This window comes from Mustela nivalis (assembly GCF_964662115.1).
Source record: "Mustela nivalis genome assembly, chromosome: 5".
Classification (NCBI taxonomy): Eukaryota; Metazoa; Chordata; class Mammalia; order Carnivora; family Mustelidae; genus Mustela; species Mustela nivalis.
In genome coordinates, this window is record NC_139024.1 from 138,992,649 (window position 1) to 139,017,472 (window position 24,824).

Sequence of the window (24,824 nt, forward strand, 5' to 3'; positions counted from 1 at the left end):
AACGGCTGCTGAACTTTACCCCAGCCTCCTCCTCCTCCAAGCTGTAAATGTGATTAAAGGCACCCAGACCCACTTCAGGGAGGGTCTGGGGCCAGTGGCTGGTTGTCAGCCGCCCTGCAGTCAGGTGGCACAGCTGAGAGGGAGAGGTGCTCAAGCACTGGGGCGGAGTGAACCAGAGCCCGCAGCAGCCCGCAGCGCCCGCTTCCTTGATTAAGCAAATGCCGAGCTGCCCAGGATTTGTTTCCCCTGCGAACTGAAGCTGGAGGGGTTTTTTTTCCTGCTCTCCCTGCAACATTGGAGTGAGCCAGCCAGCGGGGCAGCAGCTGCTCTGCCCCTTGTCCTTAATGAGATTGCATTCGTGATAAGCTCAATTATCTTTCAGGGTTAAACTGGGGGGCTGGAATGGAAAATTCTAAAGATCCTCAAACTGACCCCTCCCCTGAAAGCTTTGGCAATAGGGGAAGCCCTTGGAGGAGTCTAGGAGTTTGGGGGGGGGGGTTGGCTCAGGGGCTGGGGAAGCTGGGACGCTGGGAGCTCAATGGTGTGACACAGGCAGCTGGTATTGGCAGGTGCTGTACCTGGAAAGGGTCTTCGGGAATATTCCTTGGATTGCTTTCTGTGCTGTGAAAGCAGCATGACTAGCTTTGTTTTCTGGACGTGAGCTGAGTGAGGTTCACGTACCTGGCGCCACTGGCGGTAAGCAAAGCTTTTATTTCAGTTCAACAAGACTTCAGACTCCGCACCTTACGCTCTTTTAAATCCTACTTCTGGAGTTGATTCTCCTCGCCCCTGCTTCTGAATCTGATGGGATTAGGAGAGAGGGAAGGTCTTCTTCCCCTGTATAGAAATCTGAAAGTCAAAAGGATGATCGGATACAGTCACCGGATCATCCTCTGTTATTCAGCCTCTGTTTGCCTGCTTCCAGGGACAGCAGGCTCCTTACTGCGCCTCATTCTGTCTGTGATCAGGGCTAGTTCAGAGCTCTGGTGTAAAGGATTATGGGGTCCCAGGCCTGCTTCTTTGTACAGATGTCATTCATGCTGTTGGGGCACGTGAGGAGAGGGTGAGCTGCCTACCCCCACCCCGCTTGGGAGGCCTTCAAGGTGTCTCCCGTTCTTTCTCTTTGATGGGCTGAACATGTCTGGTTCCTTCAGGCATTTCTTGTTTTCCCCCTAACTTGATTTCCCAGTGCTCATGGCTCTTGGAATGGTCTTTCCATGATCATCATCGTGGTATAGAGGAAGGTGTAACAATTTTGGAGTTGGCAACCCTGGGCTAGATAAAATCCCGGCCCTGCTCCCTAGGAGCTGCTTAATAGCTGGCAAGTAACCTCACCATTGCCTCACAAGGTTTGGGGAAGGAGTCACATAAAGTACCTAACAAATTTTCTAGCCCAGAGTCTGTGTCACAAAGGGTCAGTGCCCCCCTAGTTACTGGGGAAGGAGGTGCTCTGAAAGACAGTCATTGGAAGTACACCAGACCTCTGACAGACCCTTACTTAAATCCTGTTTTCTATTATAGCAATAGTCTTCTCTTTTTAAACTCCTCAGCGGAGGTGTGATGTGCAGGCCTCTCCCCACCCTTTCCTGATAAGGCGGAGGCACATCTTAGGGTGGGGTAGGGTGGGGGCTTCTCAGCTCAGTCCCCCCAAGGGAGACTTGTTCTGGCTCAGGCCAGAAGAGCCTTTTGTGCCCTGGGGGTAGGTGATGCTTCCCACGCCCAGCTTGAGTGCTCCCTTAGTTAGGCCCCCCTGGCCTGCCCACCGCGGTCCTTCTCACCTGCTTCCTCGGGCCCAGTAGGGAACCAGGCTCACTTCTGCTAAGTTGGGCAAGGAGGTGATGAAATACCAGATCCCAGCAGCCAGTTTAGAGAAAGCCCAGCTCACCTGGAGAGAGAAGGGACAGGGCCGGGCCCCATGGGCCACAGGGAGGGTGGGGGGTGGGGTTGGAAGGGGCCTCCCGGACGGCCAGGGCACTGGGGAGCAAATGGCTGCCGTGTGGCAGCTGTGACTTGGCTTCGCATGTCTGGCGGGAGTTCGATCCTGTCAGTGAGACGTGCTTCCGGGAGAAGAGTTGTAAAGCACGCCTCCGGCTGCTTCCCGGGCTCAGTGACGACCCAGAAGCTTATACGCCGCACTTTGCCCCACTTCCTCCGAAGAAGCCAAGAGCCCTGTGGAGACATACAGGAAGAAGAGTAGGGTCCCACGGACAGTTTCATAAACCAGCGGGCGCAGAAATCAGCCCGTCTTTCCAGGGGTTGGTATTTCGGAGAGTAAATTTCATCGGTGAAGTTTGGTCAGCAAGAAGCCTGCCTTCCAGTCAGCGCTTGGCTCCCTGCTGAAGTGTGTGTGTCCCGTAACCATCAAAATGTCCGCAAGTGACTTTTATTTTTATGAGAGAAACTGCTTCCAGCATGGGACCTGTCACTCCCCTGAGCTGCTCCTCTCTGTCTCCGTGCCCCCCACCCGGACATAACCCAATATTGAAATGCTCCTTTACCCGAGGATAGTGAACCTTCCTTGTGGGGAGCCAGCAGCCTGTGGTAATCCTGGCACCCATGGGGGCTCCTGAGACCTTATTGGTGCGGGGCAGCCGCTCTAGGCTGGAGGAGTGGCCTCTGCACCATTTGTCCCTCTCCATCCGAGAGTCCCATTAAGAGACACAGCGCAGGAGACCCTGAGCTCCCTCTGAGGCGGATGGGGCTTCTTCCGGTTTGCCTTCCCTCAGCGCTCTCCTCCCTGAGTGTTCTTCTCGCCTGCCCTCTTTGGGGCGCACATACTCCCGTGAGCAGCAGAGAAATTTGTGGGGCCCACGAGGGTGTCCGGGACCACCAGAAATCCTGGCGGCTGGCTTTGACTGTGGAGAACATCCCAGAGCCGACTTCCCAGGAGTGACAGCTTGGCGGATGCCATTTGCTGTAGAGATGGCTCTGAAGGTCCAGAGTCTCCCCGAGGCGCAGCACTGCAGGCTGGCCCTGCCTTGTCTGGAGTTCACATCTGACATGTCCCCATTCCTGAGCGGCTGAAATAGGCCCTGCATAAATTAACCCCCCCATACACACTACATTCCTTCCTTTCTTTCTTTTCACTCATTAATGCATTCATTCATTCATCCTGGTGGGTACACCTAAAATTAGAACTGAGATCCGAGTTTCTAGCACCTTGGTTTTTGTAACAGTGGCTCCTTCCAAATTCTCGCAGAAGGAAAGTTTCTCAGGGAGATCCTTGGTTTTGTGTCCGCCTTCTTGTAGAATTCTCTGTAAAGATGAACGCTGGTTCCGAAGGCTTCGCCAGAATCCCCTGAGAGCTAACACACAGACTCACAGGGCCCATCCCTGGAGGTGTTTCTGATGTAGACATTCTGGAGTGGGGCCTGAGCATCTTTATTTCTTTTTCTTGCTCTTGGTCTTAGTGCACAATCCTTGATACAAGTGCTGTGTAAGTCAGTTTCAGGTGTACAGCATAGCGACCTGACTGACCTACATTGAGAGTCTGCATTTCTAGCAAAGGTCCTCTGATGCTCCCTCGTGGGGACCATACTTTGGGGTGGCCTGTGTGGCAGGATCAGTAGTAGTTAACTTCTCACTGGCCGGATGAGACTGACATTCCCTTCACGTGGTGTTTACGTCATTTTTGCTCTGTGCCGTTGTGCCTGCACCCCCCCAAATTCTGTGTTCCCTATCTCTTGCCCTCCCCCACTACTTCCCCCCACAGACACCTTGTTGGAACCCCAGGACCTGCGTGTGTAGGCTTCCTGCTAGAGCTCTTCCTTTCATTCCAGGCCTGCATTTCCATATGCATGGAAGCGGAAGTGGCCTAGGGGACATAGATGGCCTCTGAGGTCACACTGGTGGATCAGTTGGATCCAGCCACTCCGGCAGAACTGGGCTGTTCAGGATTTCAGGCAGAGCCTGGTGGCTTCCTTCCAATTTCCTTCTCCTTCTAGAATTCAAGGGTGTAAAAATGTGGAGGTACCCCCCCCGCCCCCATCCCCCATCTCTTTGCACAGCAAGGGCAGTGAGTGCTTGCAGACTCTTGCCCTGTGCAGTGAACTTTCCAGTCTGAGGTAGAAGTCCAGCCATGCATCCTGCCAGAGAGAGGAAGGCAGAGGTGAAGGTGTGAGAGAGGTCCTTTCCCTGCCTAGAAACTGCCGAGCAGTCCGGAAGGGCAGAAGTGACTCAGAATATGATTGTGACGAGTCAGAGAATGTGATTGAGGGAGTGCATCTGTTCTCTCCAGCCCTGTGCCAGGACTGCAGATTTTGTCCAGAAGAAACTCAGCAGTGTTTAGAAGCTGGATACGCTTTTGCTTTGCTGCCGGATCTTCGGCGCAGGTTGCTTAACCCTCTGCACCTTAGTTTTCTCATCTGTATAGTGGGACCAGGGCTCCTCGGGTGTGGCTGGGAGGATGCCGTGAGATGCTGTACTTAGCGTGTGGCAAGTAGTGTTCAAGACCCAGCAGCTGCCATCATCATCAGTAGTGTTGGTATTAATATTGCAGAGTCAGAGTTTTATAACAAAGAGCTTCAGGAATTCTCTCAGTGGGAATGAAGTGTGAAAGGTAGCCCCTGAGAGATAGGAGTGGAGGGGGCTGGCATGCAGAGGTGCATTCTGGGAGAAGAAACTGAACAGGTCACCCCCGGCAGGAAGGCCAGAAGGTAAAGGAAGGCCAGAGCATAGGGAGCTTTGAATGGCAGGTTAGAAGGTCTCACTACTTCCTGTCATCTTGAGGGGATGTTTTGGAGGCAGACTTCAGAAGCCAGCCCCGTGGGAGGGCCCACATACATGGTCTTCACCGTCCCCCCCCCCCCCCACCCAGCGGGGAGAATGCAGAACTGGCCAGAGCAGCTCGCGTTGCCGTTGCCGAGTTGGGCCCAGCCTGCTGGAGCGTTCCATGGGACACTCCAAGGCCTCATCTGACCAAAGCCCATGCCAATGAGGGAGACGGTGACTTGCCTGGGTTGCCGCCCCGTGCAAGGCATAGACCGAGCCCATCGCCAAGAAACACATCAACTTCCTGGAACTCAGAGCCGTCATCACAGCTGTCAGCCTTCACAGCACACACGAGGCTGTCCTGGTTAGAGGAGACAGTCTTGCCCCACGCTTTGCAGGCCAGGGAGAACGGGCATTGCCGTGGTGTGACACCTCGTCTGGTTCGGTTTTGTCCCCAGCCTAGACAAGAGGGACGGAAGAGTATTTTCCTTTCTGACAGAGCTCGGTCTAAGAGAGACGTCCTTGCGGCTTATAAAGCCCCCTATTAGAGCATCCATGGGCCTCTCCTGTCATCCTAGGCATCTGACTTACTCCATCTGTCCCGCAGGCCTTTAGGAGAGATTTTAGATTTCACTTAAGAATCCTTTGGGTTTTCAGAAGCTGAGAAGCTTTGTTTCTAGACGATCTTCCCTTTTATCTTTCATCTCCCCTTTGCTATCTCATTGGACCTGGAGACAGGCTCCTTAATCTTTTCTTTCTGGCTTTACATAGCATTGTCCCTTATCTCCTCGGGGGCCTGTGGGCTGGAGGCCAGCCTTCCCTGCCCCCTCATCCTCACAGATGGACCTCTGCCCTCTCCAAGTCATCCTGCTTCCAGTGGATCAGGACAGAGCTCGTGTGGGAATGCACTCAGCGTCCCCCCGCAGGAGCCCCGAGAGCCTCCCCTCCAGATTCCCAGCCTGTGCTCCTCACGTTCTCCTGCTCGAGTCCCCTTCTAGGACACAGGCTCTCCTCACCTGGTTTTTTCTGCCCTCTTTTTCCTCCTCCTCTCGCCACCCCGCCCCACCCAGGCGATGGTGATAGAGGTGAAGGGTATCTTGAATTTTCTTCCAAGAACTGTCCTGGGCTTATCCACTTGCTGAGTTCTGTGAATACCTCAGGCCTGATGGAACCCCAGTAACCCCTTGTCCCTCAGCTTTATTGCAAGATGTCTTCAGTATTCAGATCCTTTACATCCAAGATCAGAAGATAGAAGTTTCAGGGTCAAGTGTGTCGGGTCGCCGTGCTCCCATTCTGGGTCCCTGTGTGTACTGAGGAGATTCCTTGGTGGACTTTTTTAAAGTATCTTTTTTAAATGAGCGGGGAGGGTAAGTTCAAAAGTTAATGAGAGTCGTAGTTATATTTTGGAAAGTTTAAATTCCAGAGGCTCATCTCTGTGATGGTGGCTTTTTAATAATTATACATTGAACTATAATTCACTTTATTTGGAGATGGTGGTAGTTTCTAGAAAACAACCATGGAGCTGTTGCGCTCGACTTTCTTCCTATTAAAATTTACTGTGAGGGGCGTCTGGGTGGCTCAGTCAGTTAAGTGTCTGACTTTGACTTAAGGCATGATTTTGGGGTCCTTCGGTCTGGCCCCTTGTCGGCCGCCCTGCTCAGTGGGGAGCCTGCTTCTCCCTCTCCTTCCGCCCTTCCCCCCATTCGTGTTCCTTCTCTTTCTTGCTCACTCTCTCAAATAAATAAAATCCTGAAAAAATTGGCTTGAAATTTGCTGTGAATTAAGAAATGAATAAAAAGGGAGGAAAATCTGGCTTGTTTTTTGTGGTGGTGTTTTGTTTTTTTCTTCTCCCACAGTGTTTCACTTTACCCTAGGCATCTTTAAGTTTGGGTGGGGGTGATCTGCAAGGATGTTTTTGCATTTCTAAAACCTGATGAGAATTTTAATAAGCTTGACCTGATTCATAGTTTATAGGAAGGTGAGTTGTCAAGTAAAAGCAGGATTCTTACCCTGCTTACCCCCAGGATGAGTTTCTGAGCTCCCTAAACTCTTGATGCTGAAGGGAAATGTTGAGGCTATAGCCTCATGTGCATCGTTCTCTGGGAAGGTCTTAATTTTTTTGTCAGACCCTTAAAGAGGTTCTTGCCGCCACCAAACCATTGAGAATTACTAAGGTAGTAATAAGGATTCCTCGGGGCTTACGGGGTCTCTATCCCACTGGGGGGCTGTCCCTATGAGTTACTCCTAGTGTCTTGATACTTGGCTCAAGATCCAAAGAACTTTTCAGAAGGAGAAGGGGCAAAGAGAAAAGTTGGAGAGTTGCCAACAGTGAGGTGTAGTTCACATGTCAGCAGTCTCCACGGAGCGGCTTACAGCCCGGTTGGTGGCACTTTGTCCCCCAACTGGCCAGTCCAGCAGGGGGCTTGCCTGTCGGAGGTGCTCAGGAACCTGTCGCGGGCAGAGTGAGTGAATTTCAAGATGATAACTGGGCGTGTGGCCTCACAGAGCCGCTTTCCTCCAAACGCTCGGAGAGGGGATAAAAATCAGAAAGTGGGCCAAGCAGGTGTTTCTCGACAGCGTTCGTCTGTGTGGCGGTTTGGTGTACATCCTTCCATCTCCCGCTTGGGCACTCCCCAGTTCAGCTTTGGGATGCTGTTCTCAGAAACGGGATGGGGCTGAACGCGGCAGCTCTGGGGGAGGCTGCGGAAGGCCGCATTCTGGGGCTCCCGGACTTTGCAGAGGGCCAGCTTTCTCCCAGGGCAGGGTTTGGAGGCCCCTGGCACCCCAGAGCACATGTGCTCAAACTCTTGGCTGGGGGGTGGGGTGGGGGTGGGGATGTGTGTCACTGGAGCTGTATCCTCCCTACAGCAAGGAGAAGCTTGGTCCTGTCTGAACTGTCGGGGGCGCTTCCCCTGTCACTCAGGAGAAGGTGTAGTCATCTGTCCTTATGTTAAAGGATTGTTTGGTTCCATGTTGTCTACTCTCTCCAGCTGTCTTCTTGCCACTCGGTTGCTGATAGCACTTAGTGTGGTCTTGTTCTCTCTGCCCTTGAAACCGGAAGTCCGTTCGCATGGGCTGTTAACGCGCTGCTGGGATGCCTGGAGCTCCCCCCACCCCCCCGTCAGGGCCAGCGGTCCTAGCTGCTGTCATGCGATGTTGCCCCCAATGCACCCGACATGGGGGCGTGCTTGGGGGGAGGGATTCCTGTCTGTCCCAGGCATACTGGGAGCCCGAAGCTTGCTTATGCAAGCGTATATCCTTAACTTGTGACTCCCGCTGCTAAGTGGAGAAAAGGATGCAGAGATGGGACCATTTCTGGTCTTGACTCCCCCTTCATGTCACCTTTTCTCATTTGTGCAGGCTGCTCCGACTCTGTACGCCAGAGGTGGTGGCTTTGAGGTGTGACCCTGCCCACGTCTGGGCTCCGCCAGTGCCAGCCCCTCAGTGAGGAGGGCCAGCTTGATAAGACGAGGAAAACAGGTCAGTTAAACTGGATCGACTTTCCTGGAGTCACAATAACTTGGAGTGTTGAGTCTTCTCTCCCCTCCCATCCCCTCCCCACATTCCCTTTGAGTTGCTCTTTCTCTACCCCCTGGTCCTCCTGAGGCCTTGCTGCAAAACCTGTGAAATTGTGACCCTGAGTTGCTAGCTCCTCCTGATCCAGTGGGCCTGAAGTGTGGGAGGAGAAATCTGGGGTGTCGAGTGTCGGTCTCATAGGAAGTAGTGCTTCAGACACCCCTCTTCCCTGCCCACCGCCCCCCACCATTCAGACGGTTTCAAATAACAGATGCCTGGCAAGTCTACTTGGCCCTGTCGATGAAGATGAAGACTTGACTTCTTATCTGTGATGTAGGAACTTCATCGGAGCTCCCAGTCCTCTCTGGTTCCAGTTGGAGCACATTGCATTAGAATGGGGCCAGTGATTTTTTATTTTGTTCATTGTCAGTATTTTATTGCTGTTATTTGCTCTCCCCAGTAGCAGGCCTGATCCATAGGATGGTGTCAGGGAGCAAAGGGAAGCATGAAGATGCCAAGACTATTAATATCCCTAAAGAAAAACATGCTTTGTAAATGGACCTTAAGCTGTACGGTTCCACTTTCATCCCTCAGATCAAATCTCGGAAGGTTTAGGTTTTTCAGTTTGGGTTATTGCCCCAGTGTAGTCCAGCGTCGGGCATGGGTCTGGGCCACCTGGCCTCTGGTTAAATCCGTGCACAGATGTGCCTTAATGCTAACGTGGATTTTTTCCCATAACCTGGAACAATGAGCTCCCTTATTTTACACCAAGTCCTTTCCCTTCTTCTCTGTTCCATCCTCCCAAAACCAGAAAGAACTCAAGTATAAGACTCAAGAGCAAACAGGAGTAAAAACCAAAGCTCCTTGGGTTGCTTCTGAAACAGCTTTTCAGGGATGAGTCTAATAACTGGGCTCTTCTTTTCAAACAATGTAGCTGCAGGTTTGTTTTTGCTAACTGCATTTTCCGACCAGAGATGAGAAGTCTCATCTCTCATATTGCTACTTACTTACATGTAAACTAGGTAAAGGAAGTAAATGTAGCATATGTTTTCCTGTCCAGACAAAATGGGAAACAAGTGTGTGTTTCTTCTTTTCCAATAGGGTTAAACCCTTACAATGTTCAGCCCCGGTGTTGTTTAGCTCTCATGGCTATGGGTAGAGATTGTATATTGAAGACACTAAGGGTGTTTGATGTTATAATGACTGTAACAAAAATTCTTACTAGTAATCTGGCTCTGTTACCTGAATATATTTTTTTATTTTATATTTATAATTTTAATTTTTCATGTTGACTGTCTTCGCTGTGCATTTTCCTTTCCCTGTTCAATGATAGGATATAGTTTTCACAACTTAAAATTTTACATTGAGTCCTAGAGGTGTTTAACCTATTCCCAGATTTCAGTAAATGACCACATTTTTCTTTCCTAAGTGTATATTGGGCCAAAAGCACGATTATCTCCTAAACTGCTCTTGTAGAGCACTAGAAAGGTTAACTTTCTTTTTACTGCCATAATGTAAGTCCAATAAAGAGTTATGGTCAGCTATTTCATAATTTGCTATAGAGAAAACTAAGGAGGAAATATATTTGAAAGAACAAGATGGTTTTAAGATTGAAGGCATCCACTTATTTGAGTCAAACAGACAAGTATACGTTGATTGATTACAACAGTTCTAGGGAACTGACGATACTTTTAGAAATGCAGTAGGAAAAAAATCGGGTGTGCCCCTGTGTATGCACACTTATGTGCATGTGCTTGTGTCTCACGATTTTTCCTAGACAGAAAAATCCCAAGTGAATTTTCAAACACCATTAAAAACAGTTCGTTTGAAGCGCAGTTCTAAAAGGCCTAGCATGGAGAAACTTCACAGGACAGCAGTTTGGTTTTCTTATTAATTTGGGATGTAGCTCTTCTCCCTTTGTGGGAAAGATGTGCGGGGGACCATTCCACCAAGTTATCTTAGTAGTTGCACGTTTCTGCAGCTCGTCCTTTTACTTACACCATTTGGAAACCCGTTACAACCCTATCTTCAAAATGTCTGTCCACAAGGAAGGCACATTTCATCTCTTGATGAGAAAAGTACCGTTCCTAAGACTCTCTTTGGCTCCTCTGGTAAGATTTTAGCTCAAGACTTCTGAGCTGATGGCACCATCACTTACTAAAGTTATATCCCCAAGTTCTTCCTGCTGTGCTGCTGGACACATTTGTAGCCACTCTGCATGTTACCATTTGTCATATCCTAGGTCACATCCCCTGAAGTTGGAGGAGGAAGCCATAAGAAATCATGTTCTTTCTGGTGGTGGTTCTAAGCCTTCACTTGGCTGCTGAGATAAGGAGCTTGATCTTTGACTAAAGTCCTGTTGAGGCCCGCTATGGGATAATAGGATGTGTGGCTTACTGACAGGGCTCTCGCTCTAGAATATCTTCCCAGAGAAAATGAGGAAAGTAGTTTACCGGCAGACTTACTTCTGGCTGTACCTACTGCCGTGGTATGGAACTAGAAGGGGCTGAATGGCCACGAGGCCATGGTGTTCCATTTGGTCATTCTGTTTGTATTACCACTTTTCTTTTTAGATCTGACCTAATACCTTCTAGACCATGAGATTTTCGTGAGTTCTTTTCCTGCCAGCCTTATCTTTGGTCAGTTTTAGGCAGAGACAGGAAGGGGAGGGTCAAGAAGGAGTCTGAATGTGGGGGACTGGGGTGTAGGGTATGAAGGAAAATTCAATGTGGGTATAAATGGGAACCCCAGAAAGTAAAACACCACAAAATTGTTTCGGCTGTTGAGAGTGAGGGTGACAGCACTGAAGGGAACATCAGTTAAAGGTTGAAAAAGCAAACACAGAAGGTGGTTTTGGAAGAAAAGGATGACTTAAATATCACCTCCTCCCTTTTGTGTATTCTCGTGAATAGAGTGGCCTGAGATTACAACAAATACGTGGTTTCAGTTTTTTCATCCCTGGGTCAAAAGGCATTCACTGAATCTTTTTGCCTTTGCTTCCCTTCCAGTGTCAACAAGTGATAGAAGAGAAGAAAAAAAGAAAGAAGCGAACGCAGACCCCTTTCCTACTCCACGTGGATGATAGCTATAGCAGGGGAAGGTCTCATAGTGTATGAGTTGGGGCAGAAAATGGAGGTAATTGACAGTGGGGGCCGGTTGGTTCTTCTTTCCACTCTCTGGGGTATAGGTACATGACATACTTGTATATTTGAAGCAACAGTCTTTTTTTGTGTTGATATGAAATTTGGTTATAAATCTGGTAGGATTGGCTTCTCAGTTGTCCTCCACAGTTCGGGCTCCCCTGTTAAAAACACTGTATTGTGGAAGTGGAGTTAAGTGAGACCTGATAGCCCTCATCATTAGTTGCTAAGTCTAGAACGTTTATGTAGTAGCACATGTGTTAGGGTTATGAGGAGGGTGCTGGCCAGACATTAGCTCCCTGGGCTTTCCTACTTGTTGGCCAAGCCTTTCCCATTCTGCCTAATGAAAGAATAGGGAAAGCCAAGAGACCTGTGTCTGCTGCTGTTGGGGGTTGTGTCGGTGTGTCCGCTCAGAAAGGAGGAAGCAAGGTTATCAGTCTCTGGCATGACAGAGCCTCATTCACGTGAAAGCTTAAGTCATTTTGGGGCATGAGTGTCAGCTTGAACAAAGGAGGGTTTTAGGTGTTTTGACCTGACTTAACAGTTACGGGAGCCCTGGCTGCCGCCCCCTGGCTCTGACAGACGCCAAACCTCACAGTGACCAACAGCAGCGATTTCCGATTTTCAGTTCTATGGCAGAGGCTTCTTAGAAGCTTAAACCCTTGACCCAATGACGTCAAGTCCGCCCATTGGCTTGGAAGGTTCAGACTTGTCTTCTGTCAACACCATGATGTCAGCGGTAATGAGTGTAGGGAAGGTCGCCGAGAATGGCGGGAGCCCCCAGAGCGCCAAGTCCCCCACGAAGCCTCCGGGACCAAATCGGATTGGCAGAAGGAACCAGGTAAGCTTTTGTGCACTAGCTGTGACATCTGGTGGCTTTAGTCTGTGAGGACGCTGGGAGAAGGATGTTCGCTTGAGCCCCAGCTTCCTAAGCTGAAACCCTGGACGTGTTCAGAACTTGGCACATACCAAGAGGCTTCGAAAGGGCATTTTTCAGGGCGCATGTCAGTTTCCTCATGGAGAAAATTTTCTCTGCTCTGGTGTCAATATTGGTGGAAGCATCCTTTATTCTCTGTCCTGTAATTTGATTTGATTGCAAGCTTTCTTCACATGCTGTCCAAGGCAAAGAACTTGACGTTCTCCTCCGCGGTTTCATGGTTCATTTCTTTCTTTATGCAGATGGTTAATTGGGTTTTCGAAGCCTCCTTCTTGATTTATTTTATTATTATTATTATTATTTTTAGCTGTCTTCACATTAGGTAGCAAATAAGTACTGGTTTTGCTGAATCTCCTATTCCACTTTCCATCCTTGACAAAGCACAGAATTTGACTCCAGAGAATTCTACTTTAGTCCTCTTGAATTTTTAGTGGGCATCAGGTCAGGAGGCGTGGGAAAGAGTAAGTGGGTGGGCCAGGATTGGAAGGACTAATTAATGTGTTAACAAAAGTCTGTGTCTCCTCCTTTGGGAAGTAAGGTGGATCTTTTAATTAACGTACCCATGGGGGCATGTGAAAAGTTGTGTCTCTTCTGTTAGCAACACATTCAGCGAAACTCGAGGAGTGAGGCAGAAGGTGAGTAGTTTTGTTCTTCTCTGAATCCACGTAATCCCAACTGATGAACTCCACGCTGAATTTTTGGTTAAACGTACTTAATGGGCTTATACCAAATCCTCGGGGGAAGAGGCAATCTTCCCAGATAGCCTCTATTACCAGGGATGGCCTAGAAAGTAAACCCGTTGGGCTTCTGTGAATTTGTTTTCTATTTCGTTAATAATCGTCCAGTGACTCTCCTTCTACAGAATTGTCTGAGCACCATCTATGATGGTTTTTTATAAATTCTTAGAACATTAGTCCAGGCTTCTGATAGAAGCTGTCCTCCAGGAAGGGTCTTACCAGCCTAAAATCCCTCCAGCAACATAGGAGAAGGGTCCGTTTGCTCATGTCTTCCCCGCGGCTGAAGACTTGCAGGGCTCCGTGATGACGTAGGGTCAGAGCACTGATACCTTTTTCTCTCTTTTTTCCCTTGTCTCTGCCTGCCTCTCTTCCTATGGGTACCTGAGAAAATACTCAGCCTGTATGACTGTGGCCTGAGTCAAGAAGGAGCGCTAGCTCTGGGAAGAAAAGGTTTATTTCCACTCTCACATGACTGTCCATCCATCCATCTGTCCGCCCATCTCTCCATCCACCCACCCATTTCACAGTATATCCTTCCGGCCAGGAACTGCCCCAGGTGCCAGGCATTTTGGGATGAACGAGATACGAAAAGTCACTGTCTCCTCATCCTTCTGTGTTCGACCAAGACTAAGTGGCATGGGTAGTGACGAGCGCACCGTTTCCCTGGCGTAGGTGGGGTTGACCCAAGTCCAGGCTCTGGTCCCTTCCTGGTGCTTCAGAGACCGTGGGGGGTAGAACTGGAGAGCATGGCCAGCAGCTCCTCCATCCCTGTGGGGTTAGTGGAGGGCACTCTGCAGGCAAATGGTGCAAGTGTTCCTGAGCCTTTCTCATCTGCTTCCGATGTCCTCCAGGGTTCCTTGGGTCACTGGCTTAGTGTTTGAGAGGGGGGTCTGGGCCCCAGGGACTGTGGAAACACAGTGCATGCAGAACCCCAGAGCACAGCTGGTGAGAGGGAATACGTCACCCTTACCTGTGAGCATACGGGCACGGCTGAGAGCAGGCGCCCAGAGAGAGAAGTCCCATCAGCACTAGCACTGAGTTCCAGGACAGATTAGCCACAGCCGGACGCTGACGAGGGTGCCAGATTGTTTCATTAGGGAATGGTTAGTTATCACATTAGCTGCTAATTTTATCTGTCAGCTCAGGAAGTCTGCTCCTTCCAGCAGCACAGCCGCAAGCACTGGATTCACAGGGCTCCGGCTGGGCTGCTCTCTTTTCTCTTGGGTTGCTTTGCAAAAATTAAATCTGAATCCAGGGATCTATATTTCTCCCAGACTGTTGTGGATTCTGTAGATCTGCTTTAGGGTCTGCGGCGGGCCGCAGCCAAGCCTCAGAGAAGGTCTGGGTTCTGGTTTGTGATAAACCCTGGACTCTGTGCTAGACAGTCCAGTGAGCTGCTCAGTATGTCTAGTGTCTGCCTCGAGATGAACACAGAATGATGGTTTTTTTGTTTAGTTTTGTTTTTTAAGATTTTATTTATTAATTTGAGATAGTGTGATGCCGGGGGGTTGGTGGGGAGTGGCAGGGAGAGGAAGGAGCAGAATCCCCGCTGAGTAGGGAGCCCGACACAGGGCTTTAGCCCAGGACCCCGAGATCACGACCTGAGCCCAAGGTAGATGTCTAACCCACTGAGCTACCCAGGTGCCCTCCGCAAGATGGTTTTTTTAAAAATGTGCTGTCTCAGGAGCTTGGCCACAGGGATGCCTGCTTTTTACATTTATTGACATCCTACCCATGAATTTTTCTTTAAAAATGTTTTTATATATTTATAATATATAATTATTAATCATTATATGTGTATAAATATAAATTTATATATTATTTTTTAATCTACTAATTGAACAAAAATACCCCAGAGACTGAGTTTTGGCCCAGCGATGAGACCACCCTCGTTATTATAGTGAGTGCTCATATTTTGTTGGGAATACTTGTGTTTCTGGTATTTCTGTTTGCTGGTCAGCTCCGTGCTCATGGGAGTCGGAAGGGCCGAGGACAAGCGACCTCACACGACCTCATGCACCTCACGCCCCTGGAGGATGGAAGGGCACGGGTGACGGGATGAGACTATGGTGGCTCTTTTTCAGCATCTCTGGGTTAATCAACTTCCTTAGACTAAACACCCATTTTTTTTTTTTTTAATTTGCAAACAAAAAAATGTGCAGCATACCTCATCCTCAGAGCCAGTGCCACAGGTTAGAAAAGCATTTGTATGGCTTCAGATGAGGCCTGTTGGACTTCGCAGAGGGAGGGAACTGCTGCGCGTAGGGCCATCCTGGACATCACCATGCGTCCCCTCCACCCTGTCTGCCCTGTGGTGCCATTTGTGTTCAGAGTCTTCAGGGTGACTTGTATTTTCATCACATCTCACGAGCCAGCCACACGGTGTTTCCTCTCTGGGCCTTGGAGTTAATCCTTTTTTGTTCAGACTTCCAGAGTGCAGTGGTCTACTGCCCCGGCTGTGGAGCTGCTGGCCCGAGTTCGACTCCAGGGTCTGCTACCCCACGGTTCTCTCCTTTGGGACAGCTTACTTGCCTCTCTCTACCTGTTTCCTCATCCAGAAAATGGGATCTATAATGGTGATTGTGGAAAAAAAAAAAAAAAACACGACATTTTCATGGGTGGAGTTGAGCGTGTAGTTAAGTGTTCAAGGGTGGCTTTTGTTGGCAGAGAACAAAAACTCATTCAAATGAATACAAGGAAAAAGAGGTCTGTTGAAGGAAGCCTAAGGGTCCAGCCTTAGAGACGGTGACGTCCCCTGTCTTTGGCTCCCTAGTCTCACGCTTCCATGAGGACTGATGGCCTCCCTAGCTGCATTCTCAGCTTGGGCTTGCCACGTTGCTTAGCCCAGGCCTCAGGCTACAGGAACTGTCTTCCTTTCCTTTTAAAGATTTTTTTATTTGTTCATTTGAGAGAGAGAGAGTGAAAGCGCACAAGCAAGGGAGGGGCAGAGGGAGAAGCAGGCCTCCCCGATGAGCAGAGAGTCTGACTCTGGGCATGATCCCAGGATCCTGAGATCATGACCTGAGCCGAAGGTAGACGCTTAACTGGCTGAGCCATCCAGGCACCCCTACATGAACTTTCAATTCAGGGGTTCATGGTTACCTAAGAGGGTAACTTAGTGACCCCCCCAAACCTGGATATGTATGAGCAACTCCTGGGGAGCTTATGAAATTGATTTCTGGGGTACAACCCCCAACCCCCAATTGGATTTAGCAAGTCATATGAGTTTGGGTTAGAATTCTAGTTCAGAAAAGCTTCCAGGTGATTCTACTGACCAGGGAAACCCTCTGATCTCGGTCCCTAAGCATCTGAATTTCAGATTCCTGGGACAGGTGTCCAAGCCTTGACTCTGTTGGTTTGGGGATGAGGACAGACAGGTGGCGGTGCTTAGGGGCTGTGTGGGTGAGGAGGCACATCTGGAAAGAGGGACCATAGCATATGGCTAGTGAAGGAGCACGTCCTTTTCCTTAAAAAGGTAAAAATCTGTTGCTTGCAGGAAGCCTGTCCCATGTGTTTTGAGGGAACAACAGATGAGCCATCTCGGCAAGTTGTGAGCTGGTTCTTTTGTTCTTTTGTCACCCTCTGTGGGGGTCTTCATTTTGGGTTGTCTGTCGTTCCCTATCTCGGTGGTTTGGGCAGCATTCTTTTAATTTTATTTGGCAGAGAGAGAAAGCAGGGGAAGGGGCAGAGGGAGAAGCAGACTCTCCGCTGAGCAGGGAGCCCCATGCGGGACTCGATCCCAGGACCCTGAGGTCATGATCTGAGTGGAAGGCAGACACTAAACTGACTGAGCCCCCCAGGAACCCAGGGTTTTTTGTTTTTTGTTTAAGGGCAACATTCTTATTCTTAGTGCTTATGAGCATTGTCAGGCAGGGCAGGCAGCAAATAAGAGGCTCGAGTTGATGCCTGTTGGGCGCACAGCTGGGCACTGAAGCCTCGCCCTTTTGGATCTATGGGGTTTTCTTAGGAAAACTGTGCTTGGGGCCCTCAAGACCAGGTAGAAGATTGTGACAGGAGCTGCCTAGATAGGGCTTGGGGAGAAGTGTATTCTGTTTCTAGCTCTGCTGTGACTTGATCCTTGATTTTTGGGTCCTCGCTGATGATTAATGGGATGGCGTTTGGTAAAAACACAACTATTTGTTGAGGTACTTACCCTGTACCGGGCACCGTTCCAGCCTTTTGTGTGTGTTCATTGATGGACTCCTCATCACCCTGCAGTGTGGTAGATGCTATTATTTTTCCCATTTGACCCCTGAGGAAACAGGGCAGACAGGAGCGGGACTTCCCCAAGCTCATACCCAACAGCTCTGGAGCCCGTGCTCTCAGCTCATTCATTGCTCTGGCTTTTGAGACCCAGGTACTTAACTCATGTCAGCCACTCTGCATTGGCTCAACTCTGCATTGAACTTGATTTTCCCTTGTGTTATGTCTTTGCAGGAAACGAAAGAGGAGAAGTCTTCCTATAACTGTCCCCTGTGTGAAAAGATTTGCACTACCCAGCATCAGCTAACCATGCACATCCGTCAGGTTTGCTGCCGATTTTCTATGTGTTTGAAAGCATTCTTCGTTAAGAGAAGGCAGTTTGATCTCTGCAGATGAACTGCGTCTCTGCTCCATTTAGATTTAATATGTGAACAGTCTTGAGGGTCGGTTATGAAATAAGTCTTGTGTGTCCAGGTTCCTGTGACCAAAATCCCAGGTCAGTGTAGAATTACCTTTTCAGACTTGGACAAATATTTTGCTAACGGACCACATACAACAGAAGACCATTCGTCATACATGTCGTGTCAGTTTGAACTAAGTCTCTTCCTAGTACAGTGAGATCGTAGATGGGTCCTTTATACTGCTACAGGCTTCTGTTGTGCAGCAGGGAATTGGGGATTTCTTTTGGCTTCTATAATGGGACATTTATCCTTCTTCCTTACCTGCTGTGGGAGAAGGCACATGATGAAGCATGGATGAATCTAGAACAATGGACTGACAACATGTGTAATACATGTATTTGGAGTGGGACTGGACGATTTTGTTCTCATCATGTTAGTGCCGTTCTTGATCCCCTCCTCTGTTTCCCTACCCCCACGTGCCTCCCCCTGGTAACCATCAGTTTGTTCTCTAGAATCAAGAGTCTGCTTCTTGGTTTGTCTCTCTCTCTCTCTTTGTTCCCTTTGCTCGTTTGTTTTGTTTCTTAAATCCCGCCTATGAGCGAGAAGGATTGATGATACTAAAATCATAGCACAGTACTGAGTAATACCATCATTTAATAACTTGGGTTTGGGCAGAAATGTTCCTTCTTAACATCTCCCAGAGGCCAGAACTCCGAACTGTGCAGGTTTCAGTTCTCTTTCCCGCACAGCAGGACTGAGTCAGCAAACTGGAAGAAGGGATGTGGCCTTGCTGTGAATAGTGCAGGGTCCTTCTGCTCCTGTGAATACATGGGCTCCCTTAACCTCTCTGTGTCTCCAAGAAGGACCTGCAAGGCTCCACTTCTCTCGGAGCCTTGCAGATGCGTTTTTCAAAACCGGAACATGAAAGCGGTAGAAGATCATAGACAATAGTCACTGGCCTGACAGACTTTTTGACATTTGGGAGGATATTCCAAATGACATTTAAAAAACATATATATATAGATAGATAGATAGATATCTATATATCTCAGAGAAGCTGTCCTGGGTATTTTCTTGTTTTGGGTTTTCTGTTCTGTATAAAGCTCTGACTTTGCCTTTCATAATAGCCCAGCTTTGACCCATCCTCCTAAGTGACCGCTGTGACGATTGCTTTCCGCAGCATAACACGGACACTGGAGGGGCAGACCATTCGTGCAGCATCTGCGGGAAGTCGCTGAGCTCGGCCAGCTCCCTGGACCGCCACATGCTGGTGCACTCTGGCGAGAGGCCCTACAAATGTACCGTGTGTGGCCAGTCGTTCACCACCAATGGGAACATGCACAGGTGCGTGAGGGCAGCTTTCGCCCAGTGGCTGCCGGCTGCAGGGGGACGGAAAGCACAGTGGCCTCGGGGCGGTCTGGGGACTTGCCTAGAGGCCTGAGAGCTCTTGGGATCTGTGTGCTGGGTGAAGAAGTCAGAGCTGGTCTTGCTGGCTCCTGCCTGGTGTCTCCCGTGTATTTGGACGGGTCTCTAGCCGTGGGAAGCAGAAGTACCTGGGCAAGGTCTTTAGCCTTTGGGGATCTTCAGGACGAGACACAGAGTCCTTCCCCCTCTGCCAGCTGCAGTTTCTTTGTTTGGGTGCCAGAGGTGGGCAGCCCATCAGATGCAGAGGAAGCCTCAGGGAGTAGCAGAGTAACCCTTCCCTCTGGAAAAACCGTTTGCGTATGCCTACCAGATTCCCTGTAGCCCTTCTCCTTGCAAAAAGTTTCTGGGGCCTTGGAATAAATAGATAGGTGGCCTGGTCTTGGAACTTCAGGATAAGATAGGATAAAATGAAGGAAAAGAGATCTGATAAGTGCCAGGAATTTTCTTCCTGAGAGAAGAAGCAGCTCACTCCAGAGTGGGATAGAGCTCAGTGGTGGGCATATTAAAATTCTGTGGGACAAATAGAAAATATACTCTATAGAAAAATGACCTAGGTTTTGAGGGATTAGAACAAAAAGACTTTTTTTTTTAATGCTCATTTTATTCTTTCTGCAAACATTTTAGGAACATCAGTACTCTAGGGAAGATTTTTAAAGGAACTGAAAATATTTCACCTTCTTGGAAAATCAGACTATTTTTATTTTTCTATAACCCCTTCCAGGGGTTATGCTGCTTTCTTTTTTAAAAAGTGACTTTTTTTTTTTTTTTTTTTTTTTACATTTTTGTTTCAAAAAAAACAAAAAAAGCTTTATGTAGTTACTGTGAAATTGATAACTTTGCTATCTGGTAATACTAAAATGGGGCGGGAGCAGTTCATTCCACCTAAAATCATGTTGTGAACCGCGGACATATTGCTGGGACACGCTGCAGTCGTGGGCAGATCTCAGGCTCTTGGAATTAGGCACCTGATGTCAAATCTCAACTCTACCACTTGTAAGTTTTCCGTTCTTGAGCAAGTTACTTAACCTTTCGTGCCTCATTTTCCTCCTCACTGGAACGAGATTTTTAAAGAGGAATCCACTTCATTGGAGAGGGATGAGGGTTAGGGGATAATGAGTTTTGCACACAGTCGAGCCCCACTGTAAGCGCTCCGTGAATGTTATCTGTCCTTACTGTTTGCCTTTCGGAGTGATGTCGCAATCATCCAAAGCCTGTGGATTTCTCACTCCTGGAAGTAAGTAAGGTGCAGGGTGACTTTATGAAAGGTATCAATATGTTCAAGATTTTTTACAAAGTATACATTTCAGTCCTCTTCGCCCCTCCCCTCCTCCTAGGAGTGTTTTGAGGCATGAAGAAGGAAGTCAGTAAATGCCATCACCATGGTTTAATATCCTATTTTACAGTCTAGCTTTTTGCTTTTTTACCAGCATGGTCAGCCCAATAGTATCATTTTACCTTCTGTTTGCCATTTTGTTTTGTTTTTCTAGGTCCTTCCCTCTGCGTATGCTTACATATTTGCCCTCTCCCCAATCTGGTCCTGGAGGCATGGCCTTGTCCCTTCTTGGGTGGTTTTCCTGCTTTCTCTTCCTGAGACCCATGCTCCATGGAGCTCCCCACGGGCCAGCTCTAACTCGTGGGAGGGCAGTGGCCTCATTAGTGAGGTGTACCCTCCTTGGGGCTGCTCTGGCCCTGCTCATGATTGTCCATGAGCCATCTCTGGTCTCGGGCCCAGTCACTCCCAATTGGGAACATTTCCGTTTGGGGACTGCATCTGTGATTGAACAGGACACGTGTATAGTGCCTCTGTAAAGGGCACAGTTACTCCTTCTCCAGTGATGTAACAGACTGGGCTTCTTAAAAAGAACGGCAGCTAAAACCGTGGTGTACTGTGCATCGGGCACTGGGCTCAACACTTTCTGTTTTGTTTTTTGTCACCTTTATGAGCTACGATCCATAGGCCGTGGATTTCACCCACTTGAAGGGTCCAGTTCAGCGGGTTTTAGTTTATGCACAGAGTTCTGCAGCCATGACAGCAGTGTGAGGTCATTTTCATCACCCCAGAAAGAAACTCCATTCCCATCAAGCGGCCCCTTCCCATTACTTTCCCACCTTCCAGCCCTAGGAAAACACTAATCTACTTCGGGTCTCTGGATTTGCCTGTTCTCTCTGGTCCGTCTGTGACTCGTTTCCTCACTGACCATTATGTTTTCAAGAGGCCTCAGTGTGGTAGCATGGCTCATCACCCCATTCTTTTTTACTGTCAAATATTAGTCCATTGTGGGGATCTGCCGTATTTACCCATCTCTTTCATCAGCTGGTGGACATTTGGGTCCTTTCCACTCTTAGGCTGTCACGCGTAATGCTCCTGTGAACGTTCTGGTCCATCTTTCGGGTGGACGCGTGGTTTCATTTCTCTCGGGAGGATACTTGAGAGTGCCGTGGCTGGGTCACGTGGTACCTCCGTGTTTACCATTGTGAGGACCGGCCAGACTGTTCTCCAGAGCGGCTGCATCAGCTTACAAACCCCGCATTGGTGTGGGGGGTGGATCGAGGGTTTCCACATCCTTGCCAGCACCTGTTCCCGCCTGTCTTCTTCATGACAGCCGTCCGATGAGGTGTGAAGTGGAATCCCATGACTTTTGTAACTGTAGTTCTTCCATTTAAGTCTGTGATCCGTTTTGAGTTCATACTTGGGTATCCAGTGAGGAAGGGGTCCAGCTTCCGTCTTCGTCACTTTGCTGAAAAGACTTTTTTCTTTTCCCCCATTGAATGGTCAGGCCATTCTTGTCAAAATTGAGTTGACCGTAAATGCAAGGATTTCTCTCTCTGCTAGTTCTTTTCCGTGAATCCATCCTCGGGCCTCTCGTGGCATTGACTTACTCCAGCTTTTTGTCTCAAGTTTTGAAACTGGGAGGTGCGAGTCCTCCAATGGCGGTCATTTTCAAGATTGTCTTGGCTACTCTGGATTGCTTGCGTTTCCATATGAATTTTAGGATCCGTTTGTCAAGATCTGCAAAAAGGCAGCTGGCATAATTACAGGGTTTATAAAGTGCATAGATCAGTTTGGGGCTTTGCCACCTTACCAGTATTAAATCTTTGAACATGGGGTATTGTCCATTTATGTCCATTACATCTGAATGGATTTCTTTCAACTGTGTTTTAAATCATTTTCAAAGTGTAATTTATTTATTTAGAGGAAATTGGCAGAAGACTTTTTAAAAACATATATTTATTCTAGAAAGAGTAGCATGGGGGAAGGGACAGAGGGAGAAGGAGAGAGAATCTCAAGCAGATCCAGGCTGAGCACGGAGCCTAACCCGGGGCTCCATCTCACCACCGAAATCATCATCTGAGCCGAAATCAAGAGTTGGGTGCTCAACCGGCTGAGCCACCCAGGCACCCCAAGTTTTATATTTATTTTGTTAATTTATTCCTAAATGTCTTATTCTTTTGGGCTATATTTGAAGTGGAATTACTTTTTTGATTGTTCGTTGAGGGTATATAGAAATACAAGTCACATTGTGTACTGACCTTGTTTCTGGCAGCCTTGCTGACCTGTTTAGAAACAATTATTTCGTGGATTCTGTAGGATTTTCTACGTATGCGGTCATATCGTCTGTGAATAGAGATAGTTGTGCTTCTTGCTTTGAAACTAATCTGAATGCTTTTTCCCCCTGCCTGCAAGCCCTGGCCAGCCCCTCCAGCAGGTGTTAAATAGAAGCAAAGAGAACAGACGCCCCGATCTTATTGCTAATGTTAGGTAGAAAGCATTCCCACTTTCTTAATTAAGTATGATGCTGATTATGGGTTTTCATAAATGTCCTTTATTGGTTTGAGGAAATGCTTTTTAGCCTGCTGACTGTTTTCATCGGGGAAGGTTGTTAGATGGTGTCAAACGCCATTTTGGCATTTATTGAGATGGTCCGGCTGTTTTGTCCTGTCCTCCATTCTGTTTTGGATGTTAAATCAACCCTCTTCCTGGGGCACCTGGGTGGCTCAGTAGGTTAAGCATCTGTCTTCAGCTCAGGTCATGATCCCAGGGTCCTGGGATCCAGCCCCAGGTTGGACTCCTGCTTGGCAAGGAGCCTGCTTCCCCTCTCCTCCCTATCCGTGCTCTCTCTCTCTCACTCTGTTGCTACCTCTGTCTTTCTCTCTAAAATAAATAAATAAGATCTTTGAAAAAATAACAAATCAATCAATCAACCCGTTCATGGGATGAATCCCACTTGGTCATACTGTACAATCATTTTCCTATGTTGACAGACGTGGTTTGCTGGTATTTCATTAAAGAGTTTGCCTGTCTTCGTAAGAGATACTGGTCTGTCGTTTTCTACTCAGTCCTCATCCGGTTTTCATGCCAGAGTAATTCTGCCAGCCTCATACACTGAGGCTGGGAACTGGTCGGTCCACCTCTGTGTTTTGGACGAGTTTGTTGGTGTTAATTCTCTTTATGTATTTGGGAGAATTCACCAACAAAACCACCTGGGCTGTTCTTTCTGAGACGTTTTCAAATTACTAACCCAGCGTCTTGGGACAGGTCTCTCCGCATTTCTGTTTCTTGTTGAGTTCCTTTCCTTCATTTGTGTCTGTTCCAGGAATTTGGCCATTTTCTGTAGATTATCTGATTGGTCGGCTTACAGGTTGTTCGGTTTCCCTTTCTAGTCCTTTCTGTCTCGTGGTGAGTAGTTCTGTCCCCTGTTTGATTCCTGATGGGAAGCATTTGAATCTTCTTTATTTTTCCCTCAGGCAGTCTAGCTAAACATTTGTCAGTTTTATTGATATTTTCAAAGAAACAGTGTTTGGTTTTGTAGGTTTTCCTCTGTTGGGTTTTCTGCTGTTCATTAATTTCCCACTCTACATTATTATTTCCCTCCTACTTGCTTTAGGGTTAGCTTGCTGTTCCTTCTCCAGCTTTTTAAGGCAGATGGTGAGAATATTGATTGGAGAACTTTGTTCGTACTACAGGCGTTTACAGCTAGAAATCTCCTTTGAGGCATTTGCTTTAGTTGCAGCCTATAAATTTTTGTATGTGGTGTTTTCTTGTTCATTCGTCTCAGAGTATTTCTTTATTTCCTGAGTGACTTCTTTGACCCGCTGGTTATTTCACACTGTATTGTTCAGTTTCTGCGTATTTGTGAATTCCCAAATTTCTTGCCGCTGTTAATTTCCAATATCGTTTTGTCATAGTTAGGGAACATACTTTGTATGATTTCAATCCTTTGAAATTTCTGGAAGCTTGTTTTATGGCCGAGCATATGGCATGTCCTGGAGGACGTCCCGTGTTTGTTGGAGAAGAATGTGTGAGCTGCTGCCATTGGCGTGTTCTTTAGAGGTGCTTTGAGGTCGAGCTGCTTGGTCTGTTGTTCACATCTCCTATTTCCTTATTGACCTCTGTTTATTTTTATGGGCTCTGCCTCTAAGGTTTGGGGAATTATTATCCCATTTTGCAGATGAGGGAACTTGCAAAAATTTCTTTGGGGGGGTGTTTCTGGCTTTGTATTGTTGGCGCTAAAAGCACCCTTGTGATACTCTGAGCTGTGTGACCTTAGAGAAGTTGTTTGACCTCTCTGTGTCTCAGCTACTTCATCTGCAGGAAGAAGTGCTCTCTGACCGGTGTTGTGGCAGCATGGCGGTGGTTCATGAATTAATACATGTGAAGCGCTTTGGAGAATGTTTGTTAAATCAGCGGTCACCAATATTGCTATCACATGTGCCACTGAGGGACAGTATACCAAGGAAACATTCCTCTAATACC

General features: G+C 48.1%; 1 protein-coding gene across 12 annotated transcripts in view; it reads left to right on the plus strand.

Annotated features, from left to right (window-relative positions):
• Positions 1-24,824, plus strand: part of RREB1 (ras responsive element binding protein 1) — a 173,869-nt gene that overhangs the window by 97,400 nt on the left and 51,645 nt on the right. For 4 of the 12 annotated variants that reach the window (XM_082729798.1, XM_082729796.1, XM_082729791.1 and 1 more), the window contains exons 2-6: positions 8,071-8,190; positions 11,235-11,361; positions 11,995-12,207; positions 17,478-17,567; positions 18,825-18,988. In XM_082729798.1, the coding sequence (XP_082585924.1) occupies positions 12,037-12,207; positions 17,478-17,567; positions 18,825-18,988 (425 nt within the window). In that variant the 5' untranslated portion in view covers positions 8,071-8,190; positions 11,235-11,361; positions 11,995-12,036. Of the gene's footprint in view, positions 1-22; positions 697-2,010; positions 6,689-8,070; positions 8,191-11,234; positions 11,362-11,994; positions 12,208-12,261; positions 13,491-17,477; positions 17,568-18,824; positions 18,989-24,824 lie in introns of those variants that run through there. The other 8 variants (XM_082729803.1, XM_082729801.1, XM_082729794.1 and 5 more) reach the window with 5 other exon arrangements.